The 13484-nt window shown below is 39.9% G+C and overlaps 1 protein-coding gene across 4 annotated transcripts in view; it reads right to left on the reverse strand.

Annotated features, from left to right (window-relative positions):
- MINDY3 (MINDY lysine 48 deubiquitinase 3) overlaps positions 1 to 11867 on the reverse strand; it is an 85470-nt gene extending 73603 nt beyond the window's left edge. For 2 of the 4 annotated variants that reach the window (XM_033100749.1, XM_033100748.1), the window contains exons 1-2: positions 11544 to 11867; positions 181 to 260 (exon numbers count right to left, since the gene is read on the reverse strand). Coding sequence is in view for 1 of the 4 variants with exons in the window: in XM_033100748.1 (XP_032956639.1) it covers positions 181 to 260; positions 11544 to 11637 (174 nt within the window). In the remaining 3 variants the exon portion in view is untranslated. The remainder of the gene's footprint in view (positions 1 to 180; positions 261 to 11543) is intronic. The other 2 variants (XM_033100750.1, XM_033100751.1) reach the window with 2 other exon arrangements.
- Between the last annotated feature and the right edge of the window lie 1617 nt (positions 11868 to 13484).

Raw genomic sequence — 13484 nt, forward strand, 5'->3', positions numbered from 1 at the left:
TACTCATGTTCTGAATTCATTGTTATTTTGGATATTTACAGCAATTTACATGAACAAACGTTAAGAGGTAACTGATCATGCCTCATGATTACATAGAGTATACATATTAGAAAACAAAAAGTAAAGTATGAAATGTTTGAATGCGTCCCTCTAAGGAGTTGGTAAAGTAGTCTATGTTACCTGAACAGGTGCAATAACAGCACAGGGGCCACCTTCAAACTGTTCTAATGCAGATCCCTCTGATTCACTAAACACAAACCCTAAAAATGAAAGCAAGTAGCAAAGATTAAAAATGTAATTCAGGTAGCAGCTAAAAGAATTTTTAATGTACTTTGCTTAGAGAAAGATCACTTATCACAACAGCAAAATATCTTCAAGTCAGTCAGGTGCAGTGGTTAACTCTTTGGGGGGATCAAGGAACCCTTTGAAAAAAATATGGAGCCTATTCCCTGCCCCCTGCCAAATGCGCACGTACACGCACATGCACGCACACACACACAGTTTTGCACCCAGGAACCCCACTAAGTGGACTAGGGGAATAAAGTGAGGAGTTTAGTAAAAGCACACTAAATCTGATTGCTAAATAATTTAATTTACTTGAAGAAAGGCCAGTCTATCTACTGAATTCAAACAGAGCTTTATGACCATTTCATACAGTATCTTTTTTTCATTCCAATCTTTGAGTCATACTCTATAAGCTAAAAATTAAATGGCATCATATACAGTGAATGTGCTCATATTGGCGCTATCTTTCTTCAGACATTACCCGACCAGGACTGACTGAGAGCAGCCAGTAGAAGCTCCCAGAGAGACTGGCACACAGCAGCACAGGGACAGAAGCCCGGAGAAGAGAGGCACTCTCTGTGTAACAGTCAGGGAGTCATGTCACCTCTCTAGGCCTTCAGTGTACTTCTCTGTAAAATGATCACTTCCAATTCCAACAGGCGAGGGATATGTCAAGTTCATTCATGGTTCTACTTCAGTCATCCATCCAGCAAACACTTAATGAACATCCTACTATACCGAGCATTTAGGACATACGCATGAAAGACACCCCCTGGTCTGCAGGTGCCAGCAGCTCAGGTGAAGACAGACATACAAACAAATAATTAGTAACACAGAGGAATACATGAATGTCACAACAGAAGGATGAAGTGAGTGTTGTGGATACAGGAAGGAATGACTTACTCTGCCTGAGGAAAGTCATAAACCATGACTTGGAAGCAGATCTAGAACAGAAATTTGCCAGAGAGGCAAGGGTGGGACAAGGACTTTCAGGTAAACTTTTTTTAAAAGGAAAAAAAGGGTTGGTAACAGCAGAGCAAGTTTATGTATCAGAGAGAAATTTAATGTAACTGAAGGGTTTGGGGTAGGATGGAGGAGATGGTAAATGGGAGAAGAGGAAACGGACCAGAGGCTAAAGATGGGAAGGGCCACTCCGTGACAAGTATTCATTAAAGTAGTAATATGAGCATACTGGTTATTTTTCTTTTCGAAGGACCCGAGTGGGGATGAGGCTGTTTCCACAGTCCTATGGAGACAGGGCCAACCTAATAAAAAGCAACATTAGTGTAGACAGGAGAAACTATATATTCAAAGGATATTTCTGTGGTAAAAATTAAGATTTGATGAGTTTTTCCAAGTGGGGCAAAGGGTTGGTACAAAAGAAATTAGATCTGACTTAAGTTTCTAGCTTGAGCTACTAGGTGATAGCAGGTGAGGTAAGAAATACTGGAGCGGACCCCACCCCATCCCACCTCCTCTCTCTCTACCTTTCAATCACTCTCTTTCAAACAGTATTTAAACGTGTATCTTACACATTTAAAAACAAAACCACAAAATTCTCCTTAAGATTCCACCGAAACTCCTTGGTATTTGCCCAAAGGAAATGAAAACTTAGGTCCACAACAAAAACCTGCATACGGATGTTTACAGCACCTCTGTTCATAGCTGCCAAAACTTGGAAGCAGCCAAGATGTCTCTCAGCAGGTGAATGGATAAACTGTGGTCCATCCAGACAGTGGAATATTAGTCTGCGCTAAAAAGAAATGAGCTTGCGAGCCATGCAAAGACCTGGAGGAAACTTAAATGCATATTACTAAGTAAAAGAAGCCAATCTGAAAAGGCACGTACTGTATGATTCCAACTATAGGACATTCTGGAAAAGGCGAAACTGTGGAGACAGGAAAAGGATCAGTGGTTGCCATGGGCTGTGGGGGAGAGAGAGATACACACACGGAGCCCAGAGGGTTTTTAGGGCAGTGAAACTGTCCTGTATGACACTATAATGGTGGGTACATGTCATACATTTGTCAAGACCCATGGAAGGTACATCACCAAGCGTGAACCCTAATGTAACGTATGGGCTTTGGGTGACAATGACATATCGATACAGGTTCATCGAATGTAACAAATGTCCCTCTCTAGTGGGGGGGTCGACAATGGGAAGACCATGCATGTGTGAGGGCAGGGGGTGCATGGGAAATCTCTGTACCCTCCTAATTTTGCCATCAATCTAAAACTGCTCGAAAAAAGTAAAGTCTTAATTTAAAAAAAAATCATTTCACCATTAAAAGTCCCCACCCCCAACTCCAACCGCCACTCTCTCAAAGCCCACCCAGTTACCTGTATGCACTGTCTCGATTTCCTTAACCCACAATAATCTGTTTTTCAACCTGTGACTACATCAAACTCATTCTCATCCCCAGTTCATCAATGACCAATAAAGGCCATTTCTCAAGCCTTCTTTAATCAGAGCATCATCTGAAACCTGACCAATGACTTCTTAAAAAGTTTTGTCTTCTGGCTTTATTGGTCCCTCTTATTCCAAATTTTCCTTTTGTTTCTTCTCAGCCTCCTTTATCAACTCCTTTTAAATATGACTGTTCCTCGGGGCTTGGCTCTAGAATCCATGTTCTTTCCATTCCACATATTCTCCCTGGATGTCCCTTTCTGGTTATAATCAATCAGGTGATTCCCCAGCAGAGCCCAGCTTAGCCCAGGCGTGCCGTCTAACTGCCTTAACCTGGTCCCGTAGGATCTGGCTTCTGCCGGTATCCCCCACCTCGCCCCTGGCCACTCCCCCTCTTCACACTGCAGGCATGCTGAGCTCCTTTCAGGTCCTCAAATATCCATTTCCCTCTGGTTCCTCTTACCCTTTGAACATGTTGTTCCCTCAGCTTGACACACATGCTAATGCTTGCTCTGAAGAACTCCCACATATCTTTTAGGCCCCAGCAGATAAGGCCCTCCTGGTTCAAGGCTCCAAAACACACCTTGTATCTCTGTCCATTTCTATCCCATCTCTCGTCTACCCTCAGGTTAAAACCACTATCATCTCTCACTATCATCTCACTATCATCTCTCTAGATTATACTGTTAAGAGTTAGCAGTTTCCAAACAGATCCCCCCATTCCACCCTACCCCCCAACACTTATGTATTAGTCATACAGTTAATAGATAACCATACAGAGAAATATTTTAGATATGGAAATGTGATTTTGTTACCTCCTGCTTCAAACGTGTCAATGGCTTCTCACTGCGATGAGAATAAAACGTAAACTACTTCTGATGACGTAGAAGACACTGTATGACCTACCAAGCCCACCTTTCCTCAGTTCACTCTTACCCTCACCTACAGTGACCGTAGGCCCTAGAACCACCAAAGGTCTTAACCTGGGGCCTGGATGCTTGCTGTTCCCTCCGCATGAAATGCTCTTCCTCACTCTCCCTTCCTATAGCTGAATCCTTCTCATTCTTGAGGACTCAGTTTAGGTATTAACTCCTCAGAGAGAGATTCCCTGACAAAGCTGTCTGCGCAGCTCTCTCCTACCATGCCCAGCACAACCAGCACTTACCATGTTCTGTAATCACATTATTGTTTACTTGTTTATGATATTTCTTGCCTTATAGGTATCCTGCCTGTTTCATTGACCAGTCTTTTCCTACTGTGTTAATGCTCAGTAAATACTTGAAGTTTTGGGAAGAGGAATGGGAGAGTTGGTTTCTGGGAATGCCAAGTTCAGTCTTAAAAACCATTTGGCAACATTTCAAACGGGTGGGAAATATAGGCCTGGAGCGTAGGGCAGGGTTTAGGATTAGAGATAGCAACTTGAATCATCCTAAACATGGCAGTTAAAGTGAATGAGAACATGTAGAACAAAGAGAATGCAGTTGGGAACATTAAAAGTGAGCAGAGGCTGAGTCAGCAAAGGAGACTGACAACAATTACAAAGGTTAACAGAAAAATACACTGAGGTCCTAGAAAAGGAAAAACCAGGAAGCAAAGACTAGTCACCTGTTACAAATGCTGCCGAGTTAAAAAATAAATTAAAATACTGGATTAAGCATGTCACTGGAAATACTAAAAAAGTAAATTGGGAACGCTGGGTAGAGTAGCCCTATTTTAAAGGGTTGAAGTACAATTCAGAATACCAGGAGAAAGAGTAAATGCAAACTATTTGTTAAATAAGTAAAGGGAGAAAGGATGATAGCACGAAGGGTAGTTGGATAAAGAATTATTATTTTTATAGACTGAAGGGCATGAGTTTAAAAAATAAGGAAAAGTATGATTCTATGGGAAAGAAGAAGTTTAAAAACTCCAAGTCCTGAAAGAGTGGAGAGAGTGTGGTGTGGCAGTGCAAGGGGTGGATCAAGTGTGTTCTACAAGGGTCCTAGAGACGCTTTCAGGGGACCTGCTAGAGGATTTTCATAGTAACCCCAGGACATTCTTTGCCCTTTCCATTGTGTTGCCATTCACAGCGAAGGCATAAAAGCAACACTGGATACACCGCGGTGCCTTAGCACACGCCAAGGCAGAGCCATCGAGCTGCAGCAGGCACTGCACTAGGAAACACCACCATCTGCTCTCCACACAGGAACAGCCAGTTTCTTACTGATGCAGTCGAGACCACTAATTTTATTAAACCTTGAACTTGAATACAATGTCCTTTTAAAACATATTCTGTGTGACAAAATGAAAACTACCCATAAAGCACTTCTGCTATGTATATGCCACAGTATCATGACTGATAGCTGTCTCAAAATAAGGCACAGGAGTAATTTTTTGAATTGTGAGCTGAACTAACTGCTTTTTTGGAGGAGCACTAATTTCAAGCATTCAAGCAATAACTAAAATTTTGGAAGACTTGTGCCCACCACTGTGAGCTTGACAGCTTCTCAATATTTTGAGAGATTTTTCTGATGACATCAGTGGTTATGATAATGCATGTGATTTTTGATACTGTATAATGAAATGTGTTAATATTTGAAAGGTCTTCATAAACCAGTGCACCAGTAACGTCCAAATGACCAATGTCTGCTGTTAGAAATTAATGTATGGGTAAAAGGGCCAAAGTACTAGACCAACCAATGAAGTTCAAGTCAACAGAGTATAAAAAGTTTATTGATGCAGCTGCAGATTCTGTACTGCAAAGAACCTCTAAGAAACTACCACTTATTGAGTTTTGGTGTGGTATCGAAGAAAAATATCCGTGATTATCTAAAAAGGCTACTATAATAACCCTAACTTACCAACTACATATCTGTGTGAGGTTGAATTTCTGCATAAACTTCAATCAAAACAACATACTGCAACAGACTGAATGGAATAGCAAGTGGTAGAATCGAGTGATCTTCTGTTGGGCTAGGCATTAAAGAAATTTGCAAAAAAGGTCTCATTATTTTTTTAAAAATGTTTTTCATATTGAAATCCTTAATAATTTTTAAGAGTGCAATAGGGCCCTGAGTTCAAAAAATTTGAGAGCCACTGGCCTAGGAGAAGTAAGTCTTAGCAGGCTGCTAAGTGAAATATTTAGGCAAATAGGAAGAGATGTTACTATTTCAGAGGGAGGAGAATGAAAGAGGTCGAGAACTGAGAGAATTTTAACTTTGAAAACTATAAAAGCTGGCAAGGACAAAGAACTAAGAGAACCATGGAGGGCTAAGATTTAATTGCTCCGTTTGTACTGACACTGGCCACAAGTGTCTGCAGTAGTACAAGCAGCCTGGGAGAAGTCACGTAGACCACAGGGTAAATGGAGGACTGAAAAAGGTAAGGTGAGTAGGATACACTTAATAAAAACAAACGAGAATTAAGGAAGCTGGTTGTCACATTAAGACCACTGAGTCTTAGGTCCAATCTAGAAACAAGAGGTGAAGCCAAGAGGCCCCACTCTTTGTCCTGCTGGCAATAAGGACAGGGTCCCTAGTGTTAGGTCTATGTGAATAGGTGACATGAGGCTCTGTCAAGCTTACAGGGTAGGTAAGAATTCTAAATCAGTAATGGATTCTTGCCTTCCTTAAAATTAATAATGTAATGCAATTTTCAAGATCTGTGGGTGGGACTTATAATTGGAATGCATTATAAGGAGTTGCTTTTGTACTGTAGATATAAAAATCCCATGGAGACAATTCTAGGCAGATCTACTTTATGCCAAATTCTGTTTAATTGTGGTACATATGCTTGAGTATGTTAGCTGATAACGAACAAAGGCTACCAAGAGCTTAAAAGGAAATAAAGTTAGCTAAATTAAGTATTCTATCTTAAAACAGGACTATGCTAAGCAGGTTTCTCCTTTTATAATAAGGTTTCACGTAAGTTTGAATTTTTATGGACAGAGTTATTTTTCTTGTCATGTATTCTCATATCAAATTATTTCCCAGTTTTAAAAGGAATTATCATAAAATGGCTGCTTTTTCTGATTAGATCTGAAATAGCCATCTGAAGCATCTGATCCAAAACATACGATTTTGTATCACATTTCATAGTACTACAGACACAGAATTCTGTCACTCGTGTAACTTATAACTAATTTAAACCTGAGCCATAAGCCTCTTTGAATTTTCCAGTCTTTTATTTTCATGACTTATTATGTACATATACATTATTCAAACCAGTTTGACAACTACTGTCTCTATAATTCTAGTCTTCCATGTAAACAAAAGGCTATGGAAAGACTTGATTTGTCAGTACAATTTAGATGACCCTGGCTGACTCAGATTTGCACTGGGCCTTAGTTTCCTCATCTATAAAAATGAGGATAACTATATTTATCTTTTGCTATCTCTCAGGGTTGTTGCAAGGATTAAGTAAAACTTTCAAAAACTAGAAAGCATAATACATATGTAAGATATTATGATAGATACTTTGAAATAAAAAACCCATTATGTATTCAAAACACTATTAACTTTGTCATATAAGCTTACAAACTGCAAGTTTTAAAAAAATTTGGATTTCAAGTGAATTATAACTTAGGTATGTTGGAAAAAGGAAAATCTATACTTGAGAGAAATAAAAGGCTTCCAACAACAAAATCTCTGAAATTATATGATCTCAGGTATTAACTTATCCACAGTTTGGAAGAAAACTTAATGATACTTGTGTGTCATTATATGACTTTGGTAAATGTTAAATCTCTTTATAATACATAACTAAATATACTTTAGAACTTTAATCCAAATGTATTAACTCCTAAATACCTTTTATACTTATATTTTAACCGATCCCCAAGTTTTCCTAACCTATTTAATTTCCTGTTTTCATTTTACGTAACAAAAGCTGTCCTATACTCCAAGTCCAAAACCCTAATTTCAACCATTTCAATCAACTACAGCTCCACCCAACTAAAAAAAAAAAGAAAAAAAAATTTCTTATAAATAGCAAAAATGGATTTCTTCCTTCCGGGATAATCTTTATGTCAAACCATAAAATAACTTAAAGCTTGGAAAAAGGGGGCTAAAAAAAGGAAAAATATGGTTTCTCAGAGTTGACATTCTAGATCAGGAGTTGGCCTGTTTTTCTAAATGCAGTTTTGGAACGCAGCCACACCCACGTTATCTAGGGCTGCTTTTGCTGCAACGGCAGAGATGAGCATTGAGACAGAGATAATAAAGGCCATGGCCTTTACAGAAAAAGTTTGCCAAACACTGAGCTAGACAATCAATACTAAAAGGAAACAAATTCCGAGTAAGTCAAAATGTTTTCACTTCTAGTAAGATTACTACTTGCTTCTGTTAGATCCGGGAGCTTGTATTTTGGTTTGGAGGGGATGTGATCAATCTGACCACTTCCTACCATCTTCACTACTGCAAACCTGGTCCAACCCCGCTGAATTACCGCAACTGGCTCTCATTTGATCTTTTTTTATTATTATTAAATTTATTGAAGTGACAGTGGTTAATAAGCTGGTGGGAATGTAAACTAGTACAGCCACTATGGAGGTTCATCATTTGATCTTGTACCACTCAGTACACTACAGTCAACCCTCAAACACAGCAGTCAGACCAATCTTTTCAAAACTTATCATGCCGTGTCTCTTCTTTGCTCCAAGCCTTCTAATGACCTCTCATCGCATTCAGAATAAAAGCTAGTGTCCTTACAATGGCCTATAAAGCCTTTTATAATTTGGGCCCTATTATTTCTTACTTCATCTTTTATTAGTCTCCCCTTCTCTCATTGCCTCTCTAGCTAATCTAACCTCATTCCCGCTCCTGGAACAAAAAGCCAGGTATCGTCTGTATTAAGTCTTCTATAATGGCCATTCTCTCATCCTGGAACATTCTTTTTTCAGTTATCTGCATGACTAACTCAGTTACTTCAAGTGTTTGCTCAAATCTCACCTTCAAATGAGGCCTATCCAAGCTACCCCATTCCACAATTCCTTATTTCTTTACCTTCTATTACATATACTTTATGCGACACTGTTTATTTTTTGTCTTCTCTACCAAGTCTAAGCTGCAGAGGCCTGGAACACTGTTGTAGTTTATGGGAAGGAGGGATGGGAGAATAAGTGATGCTTATGAAGAAGGAGGTAGAAAACATATGCTTTTCTTTCAAAACTATTCTAGGCAACTTAGCAAGAGGAAAGCAAACAAGAGTATAAATTTCCGTTTAAAACAACAACTTTAAATTGTGATTTATCGCCTTTAAAATAAAAACTGGCAAAACACACACACACACAAAAAAAAAAAAAAACAAAAAAAACCCTACTTTTGTTTTTAAAGAAAAAGGATTTGCAGAAGAGAATTATCTAAAACAGCCTAATGAATTAAAAGAATAACTCTGTGCTACTCCTGAGGCTCATTGCTTAACATAGTGTCTAAAACTGCCAAACAAATCAAAAGAGAAAAAAAAAAAAAAACAAGTATGTGCTGTGGCAGCTTATTATTTTAACATATCAAAAGAATTTAACATGACCAATCAATATAGTTTTATAAATGGAATATCCCTAGACATAATTCTATAAATATTTACCCCCAAACATTTTATATCTGTAACTTGCTTCCAAAAGACTAATGAGATTAGCTTCCAATTCATTGCAGTTATAGACTATGAAATAAAGCCAAAGTTAATGTCACAATATGAATGCAGTGAGGCAAATGCAGCAAAGCAGTGTCTTGTATCTAGTCCCATAATCCCAAATTATTGCCACAGTAATCTTTAGCAATTGTTTCTGCCTCTAAGAATGAATAAATGAATACAATGGTTAACATAGCAAAACCAGGAACAACAGCCTTCTGATTCAGAGGTTATAACTTAAAAATACATATCTGGTCGCCTTAAAATCTTGATCAATTTAAGACCCTGAAGAATTACATATCCACAATATAACTGCATTCTCTGAAAAGCAAAAAAAGTTCAATACCATTTATTTTGAAATGGTATTGATTGAGTGAATCTTATTGAGGAACTTCTGCATCACTAAACTGTGGCACAGTATCCTAATGTCATTACAAAGTTCTATTTTTAAATAATGATTATCAAATAAACAATAACAGCTTCTTATAATTGCCAGGGAACTGCCAGAGAGGGATCTTTGGCTTGGGTTACAATGAAACAGTTTTGAAATCAAGCTACCATTTTCTGAGTGTTTACTATGTGTCAGATATTGTGCTAAGTGCTAAGTGTATTTACCCGTCTTTAATCCTCACAACAACCCTATAAGGTTGACACTACTATTATCTGCATTTTACAGAGAAGGAAACTGAGGCTTAAATAAGTTAAATAACTTAAACCTAGAACCTAAGTATGCTTATTCCAAAGCCTGCTCTTAACCATGACGAGAACTCCCTCTCTGAATTCTCCTTGAATCTGCATCACATATTAACAGAAATGAGGCTGAATATTACCTGTATTCTATATTGTAAATGCTTAATTAATGTTGACCAATCACACTAAATTTAAATTTTTCTTAATCCTTCACAGTCTTGTGTACTTTACAGCTGTTTACTATTACAGTAAGTAAGTTGAAAGTAAGCTTAAAAATAAAATCTGCAAACGTGGGTGTCCAAGATTTCAGAAAATATTAGTTAAGTGATATAATAAAATGCATAAAAAGAGCCAACCTAATTACACATAACTTTTCCCCAGTTTTATCAATTTGTACAACTTTGGCCTAGTCATTTAGTCTTCCTTCAGGACTCATTTTTCTCACCTCTGAAAACGAGCGATGGACTAAATAACCTAATTGAGTATAATACATTATGATTCTAAAGTTATCAGTTCTTAAAGGAAACATATCTGGGAGGGAGGAAGGGCTTACTTATACCCTGAATTTCTGTTAGAAAACACACATTTGAAGTGGGGACTTAGATTTACTATGCTAAAATTCCCCCAAATCCTTTGAGAACAGGATATGGTTTAATAATAATAGTAATAAACAGCTGTTATTTATTAGCCTGTTTTACATACATACATACATACATTACCGACTCCAGAGACGACACTCTTATCCCCACTTAACTTCACCAATCTTTCCTAAGTCACCTTAAGTAATGTGTCTGTGGTGTTTTAATATTAAAACTTAAGAATTAGGGATAATTACTAGTATAAAGTGTCCAGCACAGAGCCTGGCACAAATTCAATAAATAGTCATTTTTGTTTCATTATTATTCATATTATCAATAAAACTCTTTAAATAACTCAAAATCCTGTCTGGCTAATTAGACCCGCACGGGAAGTCCCACCATCCATAAACCATCTCAAGACGGGGGGATGCTTTGGGTTAAGAGAACATTTATAGCAAGCAACAGTGAATTTATGCACGGAGTACCATGGCTAACCACATACTTAAAACACAGACAACAAAACTGCTTTCTGGAATTAGCCACTTTGACTTCCCCGTGGACCTCCCTCTCTCCAAAATTAGACCAAACACCAATAACAGAAAGCCTTGTCAGGGAATAAAGATTCGGGCGGCCACGGCACTTCTTGAGAAACTGACACCGGGACACAGGACACACCTTCAGTGTCACACAACGCAGCCACCCCTTCTCCCCTCCAGCCCAAGGGCAGCCCAGGGAGTGGCAAACGAGCTTCAGGTTTTAGTGGACAGCTGAAACCATTCTCCCGGTCAACCTCTCCCCCGGCCCCCAAACCCCCAAGACGGCAGCGAGCTGCTCGAGCGCCCGGTTTCTGAGCTGAGCATGGGGACTGGGACAGAGTGCGGGGCACGCGACGGGGCTGGCTGGCGCGAGAAGCGTCACCGCCAGGCTTTCCCAGGGCAAAGGAAGCGGCGCTGGAAGTGAGAGCCCGGCCGGGGTACCTTGCGTCCAGCGGCAGAAGATGGTGTCGGAGAGACCGGGACTGCTCTTGGTGCCCCATACCAGCTCCACCAGCTCTTTGGTCAGTTCGGACATGATGGGCTACCGGCGAGCGGGTTGTTGCTTCCAGGACTCCTGCCCCGGAACATGGGGAAGGGGCGGCTCCGGAGACAGGAGTTGCGGACGGCAGCAGCAGAAGAGTTGGAAGGTTAGACGCAAGGAAGACGAATGGAGAGATCTACAAGCAGGGACCGAGCCTGTCAAGCCCAGTCGGACCGGCAGCTAAGAGTTTCCCGTACCGGAAGTGTCCGGGCCACTTCCGGCTCCTCTCTTGCTACCGCCCCACACCCGGAGGGCCCGGGAGTTACCTCCCCGGAAGTGGAAATGGGGAGCGGGAAGAGCGACGGACCGCGGTGGAGGCCACTGGTGTTACTGAGCTGGGGGCCAGGCTTTTAAGTGCAAGTGGTGGCTTTTGTGTAGTAAGCACACCCCATCCCATGGGCGTCGGCATGTTTCTGACATCCTGAACCACTTCCTCCGTCTGCGCACTGCTCTGGTTTTAGCTGGAGGCTCTGAGACCCAAGCCCTACAGCCTAAAGCATAGTCTATTCCTTAAAATGTGTAATATTCACTACTCTAAATTACAACTGCAAGATCATGGTTAAGTTTCAATGAGAAAACATGCACGTCTGTGTCGAGAGCCCTCACTAAAGTGAAGGCTGTCAGCATCTGTGCCTCAATGTAACTCATACAAAGTTGAAGCAGCTATTAAAATCATAAGTGAAGAGGGAGGTGTGATGCGCATTGGAAATATTTCTACCAGGTGTAATGCAGATTTACGAAGCTATTTATAGGAAAACAGATTCAAAGCAGCCTGTTTGTAAATGGTAGAGCATTTCATCTCCACTTTTTGAGACTTACATGGGCAACACCTGAACTGAAGTCCAGGTTTTAATCATTGACGAGCATTCAGTTAAATGTAATATGTGTGAAAACTTCTATTTGTCCTGCTTACAAATGAAGAGATCTTTACATTCACTGACCTTTGAATTTAAAACAAAAGGGTAAAATTTGTTGGGTTCTTTCCTAGTTACGAGTAAGAGGGTTTTGCTGACTTATACTTTATTTCTGACTTCAGCAACCTTTGCTGTAGTGAAAAGGAATTGTTCAAAGTGCCTGATCATATCCATAGCCTTTCTCCTCATTTTTATTCGCTTTGGAATACACTTTACCCTAATTTTGCAAACCAATCTTACTCGTTTTTCAAGACAGTATAAATGCCACTTTGTAATAAGCTTCCTGCAGTCATTATAATCTAAAGTAAAAATGATAGTTTCTAAAATTCCATAGTACCTACCTTGCTTGTAACTTGCTTATGACAATTATTGTCATCCTTGTATTGGTGTCATGAGGGGTCTCTGGTCCTGCTTCCCGCACAAGAATGCAGGATATGGTGAGGCCAAAAAGGAACACCAACGGAGCCAAAGATAGGGGAGTCATATCACTATAGTGTCACTGGCCACTGGGTTGGAGACACAGGAAACAGTAGCCACTCGATCCCCAATCCACTGTCCACTTCTCTGCCAACCGACCAAACCAACCAACCAGTGCAGCCACGGCAGTTATATCAGTGGCTAATGGCTAACTGGTAACAGCTGATGGCCAACCAGCCACAGCTGATGGCCATTTACTACCCGAGCCAGCACCTTTCCACGTGAGGCCAAGTGCTTGGAAACTACTCTCTTAAACTCTGTCCTCACAATTTGCAAACAAGTACACGTATTTACTCTTCTCCTGGGATATAAATTTATGGAAGCCAAGGACATATCTTATTCTTAGTTCCTAATATGGAGTCTTGAACATAGTTTCTAGTATGGAGTCTTGAACATAGTTCCTAGTATGGAGTCTGGATCTCTGTAAGTATTAGTTGAATGAATGAAACT

Source organism: Rhinolophus ferrumequinum (genome assembly GCF_004115265.2).
Source record: "Rhinolophus ferrumequinum isolate MPI-CBG mRhiFer1 chromosome 5 unlocalized genomic scaffold, mRhiFer1_v1.p scaffold_110_arrow_ctg1, whole genome shotgun sequence".
Taxonomy (NCBI): domain Eukaryota; kingdom Metazoa; phylum Chordata; class Mammalia; order Chiroptera; family Rhinolophidae; genus Rhinolophus; species Rhinolophus ferrumequinum.